The following is a 20,985-nucleotide window of genomic DNA, read 5'->3' on the forward strand; positions in this document are numbered from 1 at the left end:
ACCTTCAAAATTATTAGTGAATGAATTTGGTGTTTGTAGTTCAAAATCGCCTTTCAAGTTCTCCCTAATTTCTCCTGCAATTAAATAGTTTCCAGTTTCTCTTTTCCCATTGATTTCTTTCCTAGTTCTTCAAAAGAAGCACATTAAGTTATGATTTTCAGGTGTTGAATTATTTTAGTTTTCTGGTCTAAAATGTCAGAATTTTTAGATCCTGAACTTTAGCCATATTTTTATTTAAATAGAAATATATTATAAGGTAGCCATTGACTTGGTAAAAGCCAACGGTTTTTGAATGTTTTAAAATTTTTCGAAAAAGTTTGACAATAATAGAAAGACCATGGACATTATATTTAATTATTATAAAGCTTATTTTGTTTTAGTAAGATTAAGATAGCTTACTCCACATATTTGCATTGTGAAAAAAAGTATGGTCAACACCACCAGAATATGGTAAAATTTACCGTGCTTCTGGCTCTACGAGAAAGGCAAAAAATTTTGGTAATGATTTTGAAAAAATTAACTATAAAATATGGTTTTATAATGCATACTTTTATAATATGTGGTATTATAATATATGGTTTTATAATATGAGGTTTTATAATATATGGTTATGTGATAAAATTTAACAACTGTGAAAATTTGGTAATTTTATCACGATACCTTGCAGCGTGGAATTAAAATCAATTGTTCGGCTAAATGTACCTTTTTAGTTTTGTATTTTTTATTAAATGTGTGGTAATGAAAACTATAATTTTGAAAATCGGAATTTCTGGTAAATCAGTATCACATAAACGAAAAAATTTTCAAATGAATGGTATAAATACCTTATGTTTTATTAACTACGGTTATTAATTATTAATCATTTTATTACTTTCTACGGAAGAAGCGTTTTAGAGGATGATTTAAGCGAAATATTTCACAGGTTTTTTTTAATAGTGAAACTATTTTTACAGTTACAGAGAAAGAATATCTTGTGGTTTTTCTTCGAAATAAAAGTCAATGAATTTTGGGGATGCTTGATTCACAAAAGTTAAAGAAATTCTGACAAACTGTATTTGAAACTTTTTATTTGTTTTATAAAAATTATAGATAATAAAAGTGATTGCATTCGGAAGTAAAAATCCTTATAAAAAAGCAATAAAATTTGTTCTAATCCTTTGAAACAATCTCGAAAGCCACTGAAGAGTTTTTCCTTTAAAAAAAATGATGAGTTCATTGTGTTTTGTAACGTTTTTTGAAATGTTTAAATAATCAAAAAATTATGTATATAAATATCATTGAGAATAAAAGGGTAATCACGTATAACTTTTTGTTAAAGGTGAACCAAAGCAAAAGAGTAATTCTCAATTTCTCCCTTAAAAAAAGTCATCAATACTACCAGAATATAGTAAAATTGATCGTGTTTCTAACTCAAAGCAAACATAAAAAAATCTGTAATTTTTATCAAAAAAGGGTAATGATTTTGGCAAATTAACAAAAGAATATATTTTTATAACACGTAATAAGATTTGGATAAGATAAGAGCATGGCATTAAAACCATTTATTCGTTTAAATTTACTTTACAGTCTTGTATTTGTTACTAGATGTGTGATAATAAAAACTAAAATTTGAGAACCAGAATTTCCGACAAATCGTTACCCTACTGCTACTCTGCTAGAAAGTTCTCGGAAAAAATGGTTAAATGGTAATTTATTTAATTGTTGCTACAAAACCGTATAGTTTTATGTTCTCAGTTTTTGACCATACCACTTGTAAACAATTTCAAAACCATAAAGGTAAATAAATGTTCCTTACCATAAACTTTATAATTAATCGGATGGACAGACTATTGCTGGTTATTTTACCGTAACTTCAGAATAAAAATTTAAAAAATGTGTAAACGGAAAAATAGCCAGACTGAATGGTTTAAAGACCGTTTTTTTAATACCAGAAATGACATTACTATACAGTACGGTAACTTACCAGAATTTTTTTTCTCCGGGAAATTTCTCTTCATCGAAAATTTTGCTTAGATAAAGGATGTCACTTTCCAACATGAACTCATCATGATATTTAGAGACAAGATCCCCAAATTCATTTTGTTTTCCTGAAGTGCGAAAATTCAAAAAGTAAACCAAAGTTAGGAGGGAATCATGGAATTTTAATAGGCAATGATATTTTCCATTACTTTTTTCAGTTTCACATGCAAAAAATTGTACGAAACTTATTGGTGAAAAAGAAGGAATATCAGGAGAGCAAATTATAGAAAAAAGAGAAAAAAAATCAAGAGTAAAAAGGAAAAAAAAAATCGCTTAAAGCTTTAATTATTTAAAAAACTAATCAAATGGAAAATATGAGCAGGAATTTTTTTCGGCATGTGAAAAAAATACCTAATGTGATTAAAATTTTCAAGATCTTGCCATAACTTATATTCTACAGTTACGACATAAGTTTCCATTTTAAATGGTAAAAATTATAGAAATTTCGTACATAGGGGTCAGCAGTTCTTGATGCACGCTTAGCTTTTTCGTGAGCGTGGTGTATCGTGTTTTTTAAACATAAATTTTAAAATTATAACAGGAATGATACAGTATAAAATAAGAATGTATTATTCAACATAATCAGTTCATAGAAGTAATTAAATAATTCAAACCAAAACTTTTTTTTACTGTAATTTATTTACTAAAGCTCGTATACCTTTATATATTTTTCATTTTTAAGGGGTTCATTTCAACTTGTTTCCTTGTCGTGGTTTACATTTCATCAGTCTCAGGAGATGGCCCAGCTCGTCCTATGCTGATATCCTTACCCATCAACGTTAGAGCATCTATGCCAGTTGGACCACCACCGTTTTACGACTTAGCAGAGAGTGCTGAAGAACAGCGACGAGACGAGAGAGTCATACATCGAGACAACGACTCACCAAACGACTATTTCTATCAAGACGACAACAACTTCAATTCAAGAACACAACCAGGTTTCCTGTCTTGGAACCCTGGATCCAAATTCATGATGCTTCAGCTCAACGACTACATTGGTGCTCGGGCCAATGAGCAAGAAGATCAGCCAGAGAACAACTCGGATGAATATGAGAAAACAGAAGATTCTCATTCCAGGAAACAGAGACGCTTGCCATCTGAACTGCTGTCGGATTTTCCAGGGTTTGAAGATTACAGAAGGCTGATGGGATCCAGGCGAAAACCGAGCTCATCCACGAAGAAATCCAAAGCATCTTCCTTAGCAACTGAAAGTAAACTTAGGTACGTGGATCAAAGCGGTGAAGAGGAGGGTGGAGAAGTTTACGGCGCCGAGCCAGTGATTCATTTCATAAAGGAAAGCAGAAAAAGAAAAAACGTTAGCAGCAAAATGTTTAACAACAATGATGATCAGGAAGAAAGTAACGGATTTAATATGAGGGGTTGGTGGGGTGACTATTAAATGACTTTGGAATGTTTGAATTCGTACCTGATTGACCTTCATTCTTTATTGTGAAAAAAACTGATTAAAAAAATTTTTGTGTGTTCACAAAATGAAATAAAAATGGAGGCGATATCCGCTGAAAACTACCACCCCATCTAAAATGAAAAGTTTCCTGAACAAAATTGCAGATTGCTAAGTCGCAACTTTCAGAAACGCGAACTGGACGCAACCACGATGACAAAATTTCGACAGATTAAAAAAAAAACGGATACTCAAATCATATTTATTATGATTAGGATTCGTATTTTTGTTGTTGATGGAATCACTTTTGCATCTTTAGATCCATGCCAGGGCAACAGAAATGAGCTTATTTGCTATGGTAAATAATAATAAAAAAGCACATACACATGAAAGAAAGCACAAAAGAGTTAATAAAAAAATGCACATTTAATTCAAAGTTTAAAGGTTGACAAGCGGGAGTGTTTGTTTTAAAGCAAGTTAAATCAGTCATAAAATCTAAGAAATATAATATATAACGGAAAAAGACAAAGGGTGCATAGAATTGCTATAAAATATTTTCAACATTAAGTAGAGAAAAAGTAAAAATTTTAGAAGTTTTTTAAAATTATCTACAAGTATTGGTAGATTATACCGAGCAATAGCCCCTAGCTTTGAAAAAAAAAACATCAGTGTTTTGAATACCGGGCAAATGTATATTGGACAACGGCTTAAATATGTATTAGGCAAGAGTATCCATTGTGAATAAAATGTTTCTCACCTATGTTTTTTCGCCAAAAAATAATGTAAATTGTTAAAGAAATTGATCTAAATTATTAAAAAAATACTAAATTATTAAACAAACTAATACTAATAATTATTAAAAAAATTAATAATGAATTATTTTTCGTAGATATGATTGGGGATGGATTTGTAATATTCGGTTTAGGCCTATTTGCGGTTTTGCCAAACGGCATCTTTTTTTTTTCTACCACGATTTCTGAAGGTGATCGCGAATAGTGTTGTTTTTGGCGTAGTCTAGCATATTTTAAAAATAAATTTTCCAGTTTTATCAACACCAAAGTTTATTCTTCATTTAAATTTTGTTTTGTATATCATTTGTTACATAAAGAGAAATTGAAAAACGCACAAATACCCATAGGATAATGTAACAATTGATAAAGATATTGTGTTATTAATTATATTCTGTAAAATGTTAGTTTCAAAACAGAAGTCGGAAATGTTTAAAACTATTTCTTGTTTCTGTATTTCAAATTGGAATAGTTTTTAAAAAATTATTTCTCTCTGTCCGGTAAGACTTTTTTTTCTCTCCAATTGGTAATATTTTTAAATCATCATAAAATTTTAAATTTGTAGTTTCAAAATCTTGATCAATTAATCAGTTGCTCATATATTGTTACATAGAGTATATTACATTGTATGTATATTTTATCTGATTTCATTTGAGTGTATATAGTTGTGTTATTATAAAATAGTGTTAGTTAGTTATGAATAGTTGTATTAAATAAAATTGATTTTTATACGAGGTCTCATTTTTATTTTAAATCTTACATTTGTATTGAAATATTACTTTTTAAACTCAAAATAAGACAGTGTGCGAAAGAAAACATGAAGCTCATGCATTGTTTGTTTACTCAAATTTTTCAAAAATCATTGTTCCAGAGTCAACTCAAAGCTTAATCACTGAAACACATGTATCTCTCAAGCATTAATTGTTTAATTGTTGCTCAATAGTAATTTAAAAAATATGCAACACTTAAGGGAGATGAATACCGTTTCCAGTTTGAGTTATTATGCAATCCATGGTTTACTATACACAATTGTTTTACTACACGCTATGAAAAATCTTCGTGTATCTACGCACCAAAAATAGTGGCAACTACTTTGCACCAAAGTGGTGTTTTACTAAGTGTTCCACTACACCAAAACCAAAGATGTAGTGTAGACCTGGTGTAGGGAAACGCCTAGAATGTTCTTTTACTATACTTGACGTAAACTAACAACCCCCATGTTATAGTACAGTAAGATATGCTACACATAAGAATCAGTAAAGTTATTTTTACGATACAATTTGAAGCAAGAATCATAAATTTGGGATGCATATATGCAATAATTCTTAAAGTAAAATTAGTTTGTTAATTAAACATATACGCTGCATAGACAGAATATCAATATGGATTCGAAAAAAACAGAAGAGAATGTAAGTAAATTATTAGAAAATTAGTTTACAAAATTGATAGAACTATGTAACTCTTATGAGAATATAAAAATCTTTGTTATTCAACTAAAAATATGCATGCATTTCATAGCAGTTTATATAAATAGCTTATCAAATCAATTCGACAAGAGGATGGAAATTATTTGGCAAATGATCGACCGGAATAATATTTCTTTTATCAATCAGTTTAAATTATTGAAACATGCTTGGTAATCAATAGGCTATGGCTAATTTATTGATTAAATTCGACTAGAAAAACTCATTTTTAACCAGTATACTTCATGTAAACAAACCGCCATTTTGTCAATATCTTAAAATTTGCACAATTAATCATTTTTAAACTTTTAATAATAGTCTAAAACCATTTGTTATACGCTTAAAACGTGCTCAACAACTACCATTTCTTATAAGAATTTAGTTAAATAGTCTAAATGTTATTAATTATTTGCCAAATTTTCGGAGCTCTGAAAAAACACAACCTTCTTCACCAACGAGATACAGATTGGTGTAAGTTTTATCATTTATGGGTCAGTTTTTATCATTTATAGCCATTTTAAGTGATTACGAACGCTCGATTTGATAATAACATGGAATAAAGTAATCATTCTCACAATTTTTTGTGTTTTTCAGGTAGGTATTACACCGCAGTTTTTTTCAGTGTAGCTTACAGATCCGTTGTCGCTGAGGGGATAGAGCGTTTGTTTTCTAAAGAGGTGTGATCCAAGTTTGAATACCAGCTGTCGCTGGTTGACACGAACTCGACTCACGGCTTGCGCCAACTTGCTGGCGTAAAATATTCTTAGTGGTATATGGATTACCGTTGCCGTTGGGCAGATCATGGAAGATTTTTTGTGGTTTTCCTCTCCAAGTAACGGAAATACGTGGTAGTTCCATCCAGTGCCGGAGGAAGACATTTAAGCGTCCCGGAACTCAAATTTGGAAAAGTTATCTTAAAAAGACCTTTTGAATTATCTCTCCAGTGTAGTCATAATGCTGTATAAATTGCTTTTTATATTTTAAATTAGAATATTACTACCAGAAAATTATAAAATCTAAATCAATCCAGAATTGCTGATTTAAGAAACACTTGATGAAAATAAATAACAATTAACGATTTCAAGGTTAAAAAAACCCGTCAGTTTAATGAATGAGAACATCACCTCAAGTATTCTAATATAAATATCGATTAAAAGTAATGTTTTTAATGAATGAAATTCAGAGCCGGATTATACCTTTCGTAGGCCCTAGGCATAACCGTTTTTGGGCCCTCCTTCCCCCACTCCTCCCCTCTTTTCAAAATGTATGCTAAAATTCACTTGCATATATTTTTAAACATTTTTATTAATATGGATTTTAATTTACAAATTTGTTTATCGAACATTTTTTATCTGCAATACCGACATACTGCCGATATTGCAGTTGATATCGATAATACCATTATGATTTGATAATACGTTATGAATTTTTACTATTTTCAAATTTGTATGAACATAAATCTGAACAAAAAAATGTTGAAGGCTCAAATTAAAGATAAACTTGAGAATATTTTTCCTAACGTTCACATTGCATTAAGAATATATTTGTCGATTCCTGGATCAAATGCAGAAGGAGAAAGATCTTTCTCCAGATTAAAATTGATAAAAAATTATTTGCGTTCAACAATGAATCAAGATCGTTTGGCATCGCTCGCACTTATGTCTATTGAATACGACATTTTGCGTAGTTTGGAATTCGACAGCATANTTTAATTAATGAGAATATCATTTCAAGTATTCCAATATAAATATCTATTAAAAGTAATGTTTTCAATGAATGAAATCTTTTGCGACATAGAGATATATAAACATTGTATGGAAATATATAAACATGAACATTAAAATGTATTTTTTCGATGATTTCAATGAGATAAAATTTTACAAACTCGCTTTCTTTAATCTAAGGACGTATAGCCAACGGTAAGGGAAAAACATAATAAATAAAAAAATTGGTAACTATTTTATTTTTATTAATTGAGCCGGTAGATGACTTTCAGTTATGGGCATGATTTTGTAGTTATGATCAATATCGATTTATTTACGAATTACTTTTTTCATCCTGCACTAAGAACGGGTAAAAAAATAAAATGTATTTTTTTTCTTGTGAGGGTTGAAGACACACAGAGGGTGTGCATAATAAAAATATTCACACATAAGAAGAATTATTCAAACTAAAATAAACGCTGACGAAGTTAAAGATTTTCTCTCGTATCGCCATCTACCAGAACTAAAGTAAACTAATTTTTGATTGCTTAAATACATATTGAAAAAAAGAAAATTAATAAAAGATTTATATTACAATAGACTACATAAAAAAAGAAACATATACACATAGTCAAATACACTGTACTAAATAAAGTAAAGTTTCTTACAGTTTTTCAAAATATACGATATTAAATTGAAATAATAATTGTTCAATATAAATAAATTCTATTCTGTTTAACTAAACTAAAAATATTTACAAGAAAACCCATCCGATTATCTATCAATATATATATATATATTGATAAAGCTATATCGCGTATATAATACCACGTGTAATTATGAATTAAATCCCGTAGATACATTCATAAATTAAATTACTTAGGATCTAAGTACATAAAGCAAAAGAGAAAAAAATCGAAAGATGTACGTCCGTTTCAGTATTGACGCAAATGCCATCAAGAGAAATAAGGCATAGAACGAAAAGGGAATATTATGAGAGTGGTTTACAGATGAGGCAGTTATTATCGGAACTTTGGCCAAGATCGGAACATACAGGGTGTCTAAAGAGTGGGGAAATGAAAAAATATATCGAAAAATATGCATTGGAGTATTTAAAATCTTTAATGAACCCCAATATTTTTGTTGCAGATTTTGATTCTCCAGAAAAAAAATACCCCAATTCGACTTGTAGGTTTTTGTAATGCAAATTTATCTTTATTATGAATTTTATTAAAGCAAATTAATATTAATTATTATTCTCATTAATTCAAATTTATATTATCTGTATTTTATTTCAAATTAAATCATTGGTATAATTTTTGAAACCGTTTGCACCAATATGAAAAGTTTCGTAAGTTATATAAACTTTTGAGACTAAGGTGTATTTGTTACGGTCAAGATATGAAATCCTAGACGGTAACAAACAAAATAGAAAATTAACTATGGAATGCCAGAAATCAATTGTCAAGGTATGAAACGGTTAATATTTCACGCATTGCCTAGGCCAGTGATTCCCCACCTTTTTTCTGCGGTGGCACACCTTTAACGATTTCGAAATTTGACGGCACACAATGAAGAAAATTAGTTTAAAAGTTGTTTACTTACCTATCTGTGTTAAATAGTTTGAGATAATAATTTTGAATGTGAAATAAAATAATATGTACTACAAAAGCACGTTTATTAAAGGATTAATTATTTCTTTCGAATAATTTTTTATTAGTTAGCAACAGTTTTTTATTTCTTTTGCTAGTTATTAATTGTTAGCTTGTTTTCTACTGTTATTAACTGTTAGTTTTTTACATTAATTATTATTTTTTTTTGCGATTTCTTGTTAATTAGTTTTATTGCTAATTATTAATTATTGGCTTATTTTTTATTAGTTATCCTTTGTTAATTTGTTTTAGAATTATAAATTGCATCGCTTACTTTAATGATTAGTTAATGATTGTTAATTAATAATTTTAATAGTCATAAAGTTTTCAACTTTTTTTGAAATTTTTTGTCAAAGACAATTTAAACTCTTCCTTCTTATTTTAAGATTGTCAGAGACAAGACAGTCGCCGACTAGTTAAGGCGTGGAAAAATCATAAAAAAGAATATATATAATAGTATTATATATACACTTTTCTTAAATTTAAGCTTTACTCGCAATAAAAAAAGCATTATAATTTTTAATGTATCATTTCTAATATTTGGCCGCACATTTTAAGAATTTGGCGGCACACAAAAGTGCCGCGGCACAGTGGTTGAGAATCACTGGCCTAGGCATTTTATTGATTTATAAATAAAAAGCCTAAAAGCCTTCCTTACCATGACCTACAAAGCAGATAATAACAATTTTTACATTTTGCCTAAAGAGCATTAATCATTATGCCTAGTTCATCGGTTATTCCATCGAATGTCTAGGCATTCCATACAATGATAAGGCAAATTATATAATGACTCTCATATTTCATATTCGTCTGAGGAAAATTTGTCATTCTATAGAATGCCTAGGCACTCTTTTAAATGATTAAGCGAATTATATTATAATTCTCCTATTTTATACTTTGTTTAAGAGGACGCCATAACACGGGAGAAATTCTCTTTCACATCCATTACTACATTAATACATCGCAGAAAAAAAATGGGTGAGAATTTCTCACCCTTTCTCAAAAACAGGGTGAGATTTCAAAAAGTTAAGTGAGATTACTAAAAATTAAAAAACAAAAACACAGAGAGACGTGAAAAAAATCATTTCTTTAATTATAATACATTTTTAATATATTCTAATTTTTAAAGCATTGAATATTTTTGCTGCATCATCACATGGAAAATGTTCTATATCTACTTTTTCATCAGCTATTCTAATAAGGTAACTCAAATGCGTATTTGTTTCGTTTTGATCGTTTCTACCCACATTTGTTTCATTTTCATTTGTCCGTTTCGGAGTAAAAGATATTGCCTTTACAAGGTATTCCNTTTTAAGATATCAAAGAGCAAACAAATTATTAGACGACAACTTCTCCATCGCTCAATACATACAATTTATTTTCATTTTGACATTTTAAACATTTCTTTTTAATATTTGAAACTTAATGGCCAACTTTAGGTTTGTCAGGACTCACTTTTTCCATACTTTAAATTTTAAATTAGTTATGGAGGAAAAGAAAATTCGCGACGAAAGGTTTTTCCCATCGCATGGCGTCCTCTTCCTTTCCCTTCCTTTCAGGATTGAACTCAATTGTTGAAAGGGTGGAGACGGAGAGGGAAACTCCAAATATGTCTTTAATCATCTTTATTTAATTATCACAAATAAACTGATGAAGGATGTTAACTCTATTTGGCACTATTTTTCGTTGCATGTAAAATAGAAGGCCGCCACCCAATCACAAATTGAGATATAAAGCTGGCTGTATTTTAAGATATATATAGTAGATATATAGTAGCTTGTTAGGTAAAGATATATAGTAGCTTGTTTTTATATTTTTGATAAGCATCGTTGTTTTTAAATTACTTTCTCAAAACCATTTTATAATTGTTTTAAAGTTTTGAAGAAAAATTCCCAGAACTTCTAAAAATTATCAAGTGCTATTTCTCCTAATCTAATAAAGTGACCCCATTATCCTCAACCCTTTTTAGAAAGTTACTGCTCTGTCTAATAATACTTTATCGCCAAAAGTTTGTTAAGTCCAGAAAATATCAAGGAAACTAATTTAAAAATTAAACATAAAATCCAAGATGGCGTGGGTAGAGCTCTTGTCAATATTTAGAATGACTAAAGAAGTCGTTTCTAACTTTTTTCAGATATGGATAAACTTTCTTCCGGGGGAACTCCGATTTTTTAAATAAAGTAATTATTAATACGTTAACCAAAGTAAGACTACTAATAACTCTTAAAGTAAGAAACTAAAAATAGTTCACCGTTTAATCAATAATTGCCCTATAATTTGGCTTTATGTCAGAAAGTTAAATTTACAGTTTTGGAGGAGCATTTACACTATAAAATATTTTGGATCAAATTACGGTACATATGAAGAACCGTTACTTTGGGTTAATCATCCGTAAAATCCATTTTTAGAGAAAAATATTGTATCGTAATTTCTACAGTAATATTCATTTAATTAGAGTGATTCATTAATTTTGAGGTAATTATTACTGTAAAAAGTACGGCATATCAGATTTTTGTTCCGTAAATGTTTCGGCAAAAATGGATTTTACGACGAAAAGTACCGGCACCCTAAGTGCCGGTATTTTTTATTAGAGTTTGATTCATAATTTTTAATTGTGTAGTCCAGTTTTAAAGTTTTTTCGGTATATGTATGAGGTTAATACGGAAACAATAATTTATGTTATGGATTTCATTGAAGCGAAAACAAAAAAGAACTGTTATAAACGTTGACAGCGATTATCAGGGAGGCATACTTTCCCAATGCAGAATAAGTTTTTTTATTTTTTATTTTGAGTTGAAAAGTTAAATAGGAAATTGAAATGTAATATAAATAATAAAATTCAATTCTTCATAATTTATTCAATATGCTATTTTCAGAGTTTTTTTTAAATTTATTTTTATTTTGCTCTCTCTTTTTTTATGCAACCGAATTATTAAATAAATTATTAAATAGTATTAAATAAATAATATATTATTAAATAAATAATGGATTGTTAATTGGCTATAAATATAATTAAAAGTTTCAAAAATCATTGCTGTCCCGAAAAAAAGTCTCAATTTTTTCGCGGAACTCAAAAATTTCGCAGAGCACTTATTCAGCCTAAATCATTTTTTGTTCTTTAAAATGTTAATACATTTTATACAATGACTACTCTGCAAAAAACTCCGGTTTTAAATTTTATAATTAATAGTTCGAAAACATTGTTGAAATAATATATTGCATATTGCAACAGAAATAAAAATACTTAGTTTAGGAACTTTTATCAATTATATATTAATTTAGCATCTTAGAAAGTCTTACGTTAAAGGTGAGTGGTAAATATATAAGTAATTTGAAAACTCTGTAGTTTTTTCATACATTTATCCAAAATTTAAACTTGTTCAGAAAATAATGCCAAAGCAACATTTAGATTTCTGAGACAAAAAATCTAGTCAAATTTCTGGTTTTCTTTTTTTAGAAAGGATTTTTGAATATAACCATGTCATGATATGAAATGTAAATAAACATTTATTTTATAAATGAACTAAGAATGTCTGTGACCTATATTATGTAATGAATCATATAGAGCAAGAGCTTTCTTTTAAAAGGAGTGAGTTGTGAATTACTACAAAAGTTATTTTCCTTGGAAAATAAGGCAATGAACTTTTTAATGGATCTTATGACGTAAACGAAAATTAAACATTTCAAACATTTAGGTTGGTTTAATTTAGAATTTATAAATAACTGTGATTAAATTTTTCATTAGTTCGTTTGGCCATTTGGATAACTTTTATATTACCGTCGACTTCCTTCAATTACTAAGCAAAAATTTTAAAGCATAGTTGCAAAGATTTTGTGACTTATAACAATTTTGTATTGGAGTTCAATTATTCACAAAAGTATAAACTACTTATATCAGTTGGATAACGACATTACATTTATTTATGCAAATAAAAGTTACTTAGGTTAATATCTATTAGATAAAGATATTCCATTTATTAACACAAATGAAAGGTACTTAGGGTGAGTATCATTTGAATAAAGATAATACATTCATTTAGACACATAAAAATTTTTTTTAGGTTGTTATCAGTCGGATAAAAATATTTAATGTATTAACACAAATAAAAGTTATTTAGGGTGAATATCAATCGGATAAGGATATTTCATTTATTAACACAAAAAGGTATTTAGGGTTAATATCTATTAGATAAAGATATTCCATTTATTAACACAAATGAAAGGTACTTAGGGTGAGTATCATTTGGATAACGATATTAAATTTATTTAGACACATAAAATTTTTTTTAGATTATTATCAGTTGGATAAAAATATTTAATATATTAACACAAATAAAAGTTATTTAGGGTGAATATAAATCGGATAAGGATATTTCATTTATTAACACAAAAAGGTACTTAGGGTTAATATTATTTGGATAAAAATAATAATTTATTTACACAAACAAAATAAAATAAATTTTTTTAGGTTAATATCAGTTGGATAAAGATATTGAATATATTAACATAAGTAAAAGTCAGTGAAGGTCAATATAAAATGGATAAAGATGTTTAATTTATTTACACAAGTAAAATTTGCTAAGGTTAATATCATTTGGAAAACGATATAAAATATATTAACACAAACAAACGATACTTAGGGTTAATATAAATAAGATAAAGATCTTAAATTTATTTACATGAATAAATACTTAAAGTTATATTAGTTGGATAAATATATTATATTTATTTACACAAATATAAATTACTTAGGACAAAAATGAGTTGGATATTGATTTCACAAATATTATTTATATTTAAAATTGTTGAAAAACTTTCGTTTTTTATTATAAAACACGTTTTACTTGTTAAATAAACTCATAATTAAAGTTTCTCATAATATTATTCCATCTTTACACATTGTTACCTATAGGAGAAAAGATGCAGGCAAATCTTGTTGTATGGTGCATAAAATAAAAAATGAAAAACGGAATACCTAAATAATATTTGATCTTATGATCATATTTTCACGTGCTCAGATATTTTAGAGTCTAATCTTAAATATAGAATTCTGCTATTGGTATTTTAGGTTATAAAATCAGAAAATTAAAAAAGTATTTTCTTTGAATAAATATACTTTATTTTCGACTTGATTGAAATTTTTTTAAACCTTTTTAAAGTAAAATTGATAAAATTGATTAAATTAAATTGATAAAAAGGAACAACATTTAATTATTATCATCATTATTTTTCTTATTTATTCGCAATATTTTTATCATATTTCTTTCATAAGTAATAAAAATTAATTTGTAAGGAAATATTTTTGGAGAAATAAGTTTTGTAATTATGGGCAAAGAGTTTCTGATTTGCTTTAATAGTTTCGGAGATACTAATCTGCAATATGGGAAGAGATATTTTCAGTTTCTTATATGTTTTTTAATTTCTCAAGAAATATTTAAAAGACTATTTTGCAACATCTTTAGCCAGTTTTCCGACAATGAGTTTGCAATTTGTATCCCTTACTTTGGTTGTCAAAAAAGTTTGCAAATCTAGAGTAAAAATTAATAGAGATATGGACATTCGTATGAGAAACTCATTTTTTCGCCATAAGCTTTTTTCAATAACTTTATAAGTATTCTATGGAAATAAACAAAATTTTTGGAGGAATTTAAAATTAGTTATAAAATTAATGGTTCAAAACTTAAAAAAAAAAAATCGTTCAAAACTTACAAAAATATAAGTATTTATGGTAGTTAGTTTTTATACTGCGCAAGTGCAGAAAAAATTTAAAAAAAAGTTTTTTCGTAATTTTGTAATGAATCGTATTTGGCAACTAGTAAAAAAGATTAATTTGAATATTTCAGAAATGAAAAAAGTTACAAGCAATTTTCTAAGCAGTTTTTGAACTGTTTAAGGTGAACTGTGATCAGAGGTTTTACAAAAATTTTATTTTGTATCATGAGACAAAATTAAAATTTATTAATAATTGAATATAATGCCTTAAATAATCGCTCGGAAGACAAAATCCCTTATCATTTTAAACTTTCTTTTAAAAAGAACGAGCATTATTTTGAATATTGCTTGAATTTTTTAAAATTTTTTTATGATATTCAAATCAAACTTTTTCATTTGTTGCTAGATACAATTCGTTGCAAAATCATATTTAAATTTTTTTTGTGTACGAGCAGTTAAAAAGTCTCTCATAAAAATCTTTAAATACTCGTATCTTGTGCAGTTTTAAACGATTTTTTTAAAATTAATAATTTTGAAACTAATTTTAAATTGCTCCAAAAACTTTGTTTAATTCCATTGAATATTTTTAGAATTATAGCAATAAAACTAAAGACGTTTTTTTATTATTTTTTTATGGAAATGTTCATATTTCCATTAATATTTACGCAAGGTTAAAGAAATTTTATGCAGTTATTAAAAATAATAGTATAAGTAATTAACAAGCCTATTGTTTAGTTTTCCTACTACTTAAGTTACAAGCTTATTGTTTAATTTTCTTGCAGAGGGTGTTCAAAAATACTTGTTTTCTTTCGTAATTTATTGTCGGTCAGTCAAACCTCTGAATACTTTTAATTTTATTACAAAGTATGAAATAATGCAGGAACTAAATACCTCTAAAGTTACAAAATAATTCCTTAGGTATTTCTTGAGAAGTTTCAAAAAATTTTAAAAACTGAAAGTATCTCTCCCCTCATTGTACGGTAGTGCATGATTAAATACATAAAAAAGTGAAATTAACATTAGAGGATGAAAACTTTCAACCATTCTTACGACTAAACTAAAAGGACTTTGGTTTATTGATTGCAACTCATCTAGGGTTTAAAAAAAATTCAAATTCGAATAAAAATAACCTTATTTTTACAGGGCAGCAACAGTCAAAGTTCGCTTTTGTGATTTTTGTAATTAAAAACATAGTCTGCATCAATTAATTAGCAAATTTCAGGTAAATTATTCGAAAAATTAAGATCACATTTTAGTGCAGGAGAATTCAGTCATTAGATCATAAGTAACTTAGGTGTTCCTTTTTTCAAATTTATTTTGCGCGTTGTATGTGCATCGATGATGTTTCTTAATCAACACTCTTAATGAATATTTTTTTTAACAATTAATCAAAGACGGAAGATTAAACACATTAGAGTCACAAATTAATTTTAAAACTGAGAAAGGAAAAAATATCAAAATTAGTGTTACCACTATTATGAATTAGATCTACAGGTGTGTTAGATCATCTAAGATCATATATAGCTTTTTTTAGTAAAATAAAATTTTTCAAATATTAAAGAATGTTAAAATTAGTGCTTTTATACTTAGATTTTTGTTGTTATAAACATGTGTTGTATGCATTTAAAATTTGATATGTACACATTTCTTCTCTTTATTAAAATTATTCTCTTCATATATAATGAGTTACATAAACTAATCGAAGCAATAAAAGTTTTTATTTTTTATTTTTTTATTTTTTTTTAAAACTAACTTCTAACTTACTAGGAGGCTTTGTCCTTGCTCGCTCCGTCCATAATCCTACTTCACTTCACGTGATTACTTCTCATTCATTGTTTTTTTCTTTTGAAACTCGATGTTTTTTTTAAAAAAGCTCATTGTTTTTGAAATATATTAATATTATTATTTTATGTAAGAAGACTTTGCCAATTATTTAATCGTAACAAAATAAACGATTGCTTTAATTCGAACTGTACTTGAAAAAGATAATACTTTAACTTAAACAGAATGTGTGACATAAAGAAGCAATAGCAATCTATAAAGATACCTTAATATAACAGTTCAAATTGGAAACGTTTTTGTCTCTTATGAGTGTCGTGAGTCTTTTATATTACTAAAAATTTTGATTTAAATGTTAAAGTTTACTGCTAGAAACATTATCCATCAAAACTTTTCCTTATTTTATTCATTTTTGTTACTTTTTAAATCAAGTCAAGTGCGAACTTATAAAATGAAGGTCTCGAGAAAAAAATTTCTCTTTAACAATGTATATAGAACTATTAACGAAACTAACTAGAACGAAAAAATTGTAAAAGTAAAAACAAAGTTGGAAAAAATTTAAAAGATACATATGGGTATTTAAAAAAATTTTGCGCATTTTTTTAATATTAAATTAGTTTCAAATAAATCCATTCTAATAGGTATAGGTATACAAAGGCATACCAAAACCAACCTCGGTAAACATCACCCAGCTTTTTGGTGTTTCCACAGAGCCAGAAACACGAATAATTTTACCATATTCTGGTAGTTTTGACCATATTTTTTCTCTCAATTTGTAGCATTATTACTTTGCACTTAACGTAAATACATTTAAGATAAGCGCATTTATTACAGAAAAATAATCCTTTAACAATGCAGTAGAGAAGCTTTTCCCAAAAGAATGCATAAAATAAGGCAAATGCACACGTCAATGTTTCAGGCTCAAAATAAAACTACGTGACATTAATTCAAATACAATCAACTTCTAATTGACCTTATTTTATGATGGGATACGAAACATGCAAAACAATCATGACGTTTTTGTAGTTTTCTAAAAAAAATTTCAGCAAAAGGTTATTCGAATGAAAGGCCATAAGGTCAAGTTCAAAAATAGTAAGTGATCATGAATTTTTACTCTTTTTGTTATTGTTATTATAACATTTTTCAGACGATTCTGAAAGTAAATTTTATTGGGTCATTAACCTAGAGAACTTTCTTTTCGTTCTTTCCTTGAATAGGAGTTAAATTTATATTCTGTTGACAATATGCTGTTGAGTTTTAAACACAACGTTTAATTTATGCATTTATATTTATTACTATGTGAAGAGATAAATTTATTAATAGTGCTTTATTTTCCTCAGTTTTATTCATAGTTCAGCATCCATATAGAATTATAAGTTTTACTAATGCTTTATTTTGGTTATCTTTGTCTTTAAACTTGAGCATTTTGATTTCAAATGATTTACTTATCCATATTATTATTTGTTTGTAGTAATCAATCAATTACTATTTTCAAATTTAATATTATTGCCAATTTTTGACGAACATTGCCGCGAATTTTAAAAGTGGTTTCCCAAGTAGCGTGCAGCGATTATTTCCGTTTCTGTTTAATTGATTGCGGGCCATTTTTGATGTACCCGGCAGAGTTGGGTGTCGATTACAGTAATCAATTACAACTGAAATTGATTTCAGAAAATTACTGCTATGTAATCAGTTACTTGTAATCACGATTACATGTAACCATATATTTTGATTAGCTGTAATTGTAATTACTCGCAATCGTTTCTTGTTGTGATTACTTGGAATCACAAATACACTTGGAAAAATTTGGTGATTTGAAACCAAAATTACAAGTAATTGATTACTGTAATCACGATTACAGCTTTTATCAAAATTAGGATCTGTTGTAATCATGATTATGAGTAAGTGATTACTGTAATTGAAAAATTTAATCTATTACATTTTTGCCCAACTCTGATACCCGATACTTTAACTATTCACTTATTTCGATTTTAATTAATGGTAGTACATATCCATTAGTACATTTGATGATTTACACTTCATTTTTGCAAAGCTTCAGGATCATCTACGAAACAAATGTTAATTTTTTACTTATTAAGTAATTATTCTACTTTAATTAAGAAAACATTATAGCTAATGCAGTTTCAGGAACACTTTTTTCACTTGTAATCTGATATAATTTTAAACTTTGATATTTTCATGAACGGTTTGCTGTGTTCAGCTTAAGAAACCAGTTTTTATTCCCATAATGTTTTATATTTAGCAACAAAGTTAGTAAACAGTTGCCGCAGGTAAAAATAAAAAAAAGTCTAAGTCTAACCTAAGCAAAAAATCAAAAGACATTCTTGTAATAATCTAATATGCAGCAGAAAAGACTATTTCATTGTTTTTATATGCATTAGAGAAGTTTGTTTACAAACTGACTTATTTAAAAATAAGTGAAAATAAGGTTAGTTTATTAAGCAGAACGCAGCCATCTGTACATTTTCATCAGTATCCATTTTTCTTTAATTGTTTTTTCTAATTGACGGTTCTTTTTCTGGACATCCAGTACGTAAATGAGTTGGATTTAAAGCTAGTTTTTGTCATTTAAATAATCTATCTTTTGCATGTATTAAAACAATAAAATAGAATTTTAAAGTTGGCATTTAATTAATCTATATTTTGAAGGTATTAAAACAATGAAATGGAATTTCAAACCTTTTTTTTCCTACATAGAAAATAAAACTCTTAATTAAAAACCTCTTAACTGTTCTGTCCTATTTACCGCATTATTAAAAATAATGGTTAAACAAACTCTACGTAAAACACTTGAATAGTCGGAGCTATTTTTGCTGTCATATCTATTTTAGCTTTAATTCATAATTTTAATTAAAATAAAGCCCGCTTTCGTTTAGTATTTATTTTTGCTTTTGAAAAAAGGAGACTGAGATTTTATTTTAGGCAGTATTTTATTTATTTTGAGACACTAGGTTACATTGTATTTTATAAATAACTGATTTTGGTGTTATGAATTTAAATTGAATATATATTTTTGACATTAATTATATTAAATCAAAAGAATCCTGACAAAACTTTTTAATTACTCAGATCATTGAGTATTATAAAAATCAGATTGCTTTTTGAGGAATTTTGTCTTTGACGTAAATGAAAATATCTAGTATTTAAAACATAATATAAGATTTTAAAAGTTATTTTTTCCCTTCAAAATATTGTTTTATTACGAAATAAAGAAGAGTCTAAAGTGTCTTTTATTGTGTGTTATTTTCCTACTAAGATAATTGGATTTAATTAAAGAATGAGCTAAAGCATTTAAAAAAAGTTACATCAAAATTTTATTATTTTTAAATGAACAAAAAAGATGAAAGTTATCAAAATTTGACTAGTTAAAAACGAGAAAGGTAATGTTTGATTGTCGAGAGAAACCATGAAGAGGTAAAAGGTGGCTCGTTCAAAAACATTAAGTAAATAGGATTTATTTATTTTAAAGAAATTTTTCCTGAATAATTGATTGTTAATATTAATTAACAATCAATTGTTAATGTTAATTGTTTCCCCTTTGGAGTTAAAATTAAATAAATATTGAGTTAAGTCATAAAATATTTTACCATTGAGAAAAGAAATATTTTAATGTCAACGTCATTTTGCAGAGCTGAGAAAACACTAAATCGAATAATTATCGCAACTGTATTAACAGATAGATGAAGGATTTGCTACCATGAAGATTATTATTGAGAATTTTAAGTTTTAATACAAAAAATCTTTACAAATAATTTCAATCTGAAAAATGTTGTCCATTTTTCGAAGGAAATTTTTGACATAAATAAAACTGTTTATTAGTTTTGGTCCCAGATGAGTATTTTAGATTTTTCGTAATTTCTACGAGCGATGCACGAAAAAATATAATTGCTTAGTGTCAAAAATATAGTTTTATTCAACAAAACGTTATCTTGAGCATTTTTAAAGTGTTGCTGACAATTCCAATTCCTCTTCAATTGTAATTTTTCTTCTAAAATATAACTTTCAAGGCTCTTGGTTCTTATCGAATAGCTCGAACTATCTCTTGAGAGGAAACGCACTAAAATATAACTTTCAAGGCTCTTGGTTCTTATCGAATAGCTCGAACGATCTCTTGAGAGGAAACGCACTAAAATATAACTTTCAAGGCTCGTGGTTCCTATCGAATAGCTCGAACTATCTCTTGAGAGGAAATGCAACTAAGAAGTAGAAATCAAATATTGTTTTAGTTCTTGTTATATTTTATTTTCATAAATGTTCTTGCTTTAAATGATTTTTCTAATTGAGTGTTAGATAAAGTCTACAAGTATCTACTTACAAGTCACTTGAAATTTATTTAAAAGTCACCAACACTTACATTTGCACGAAATATATATTTTTTTCTTCGTTAAAGAATTACTTAGAAATAGTTTTAAATCTATAAATTTGAAAATATCATTATTAAAAATT

General features: G+C 27.3%; 1 protein-coding gene across 1 annotated transcript; it reads left to right on the forward strand.

Moving 5' to 3' along the window:
• Nucleotides 1–2,709: 2,709 nt before the first annotated feature.
• Nucleotides 2,710–3,960, forward strand: LOC107446694 (uncharacterized). Its single transcript, XM_016061406.3, has one exon. It carries the CDS (start codon nucleotides 2,774–2,776, stop codon nucleotides 3,416–3,418), a length of 645 nt encoding a protein of 214 aa, XP_015916892.3. The 5' UTR covers nucleotides 2,710–2,773; the 3' UTR covers nucleotides 3,419–3,960.
• Nucleotides 3,961–20,985: the final 17,025 nt, after the last annotated feature.

The sequence above is a fragment of the Parasteatoda tepidariorum genome, chromosome 7, assembly GCF_043381705.1.
Source record: "Parasteatoda tepidariorum isolate YZ-2023 chromosome 7, CAS_Ptep_4.0, whole genome shotgun sequence".
NCBI lineage: Eukaryota > Metazoa > Arthropoda > Arachnida > Araneae > Theridiidae > Parasteatoda > Parasteatoda tepidariorum.

Bases quoted from the DNA above. Each gene is read 5' to 3' on its own strand.
- LOC107446694 (XM_016061406.3), top strand. From the start codon at position 2,774: ATGCTGATATCCTTACCCATCAACGTTAGAGCATCTATGCCAGTTGGA.